This window comes from Penaeus monodon, chromosome 22 (assembly GCF_015228065.2).
Source record: "Penaeus monodon isolate SGIC_2016 chromosome 22, NSTDA_Pmon_1, whole genome shotgun sequence".
NCBI lineage: Eukaryota > Metazoa > Arthropoda > Malacostraca > Decapoda > Penaeidae > Penaeus > Penaeus monodon.
Window position 1 is genome coordinate 27468158 of NC_051407.1, and position 277 is coordinate 27468434.

Sequence of the window (277 nt, forward strand, 5' to 3'; positions counted from 1 at the left end):
CCTGACGAAATCTATGTGTCCGCCCTCACTGCACATGTTTCTTCCCTCCCCGGCGGCGCCAGGAGGGCGGGGGCGGCAAGGGGGACGCCAAGCAGTGGGAGTGTGAAGTCTGCAAGAAATCCTTCACCACGAAATACTTCCTGAAGAAGCACAAGCGTCTGCACACAGGTGGGTTGGGTTCGCCTGCTGCTGGAGGGAAATTGCTTAGTTATGGCTAATATGTGGCGAAATATATGTTGGGAAGGTGAAGCTGGGGACACGCTGACGGAGATGCTGG

General features: G+C 56.3%; 1 protein-coding gene across 1 annotated transcript in view; it reads left to right on the forward strand.

Annotated features, from left to right (window-relative positions):
• LOC119587062 (zinc finger protein 628-like) overlaps positions 1 to 277 on the forward strand; it is a gene marked incomplete at its 3' end in the record, with an annotated part of 23937 nt that overhangs the window by 16629 nt on the left and 7031 nt on the right. Inside the window, 1 exon segment of the mRNA XM_037935810.1 lies at positions 63 to 168. Coding sequence (XP_037791738.1) covers positions 63 to 168 — 106 coding nt within the window.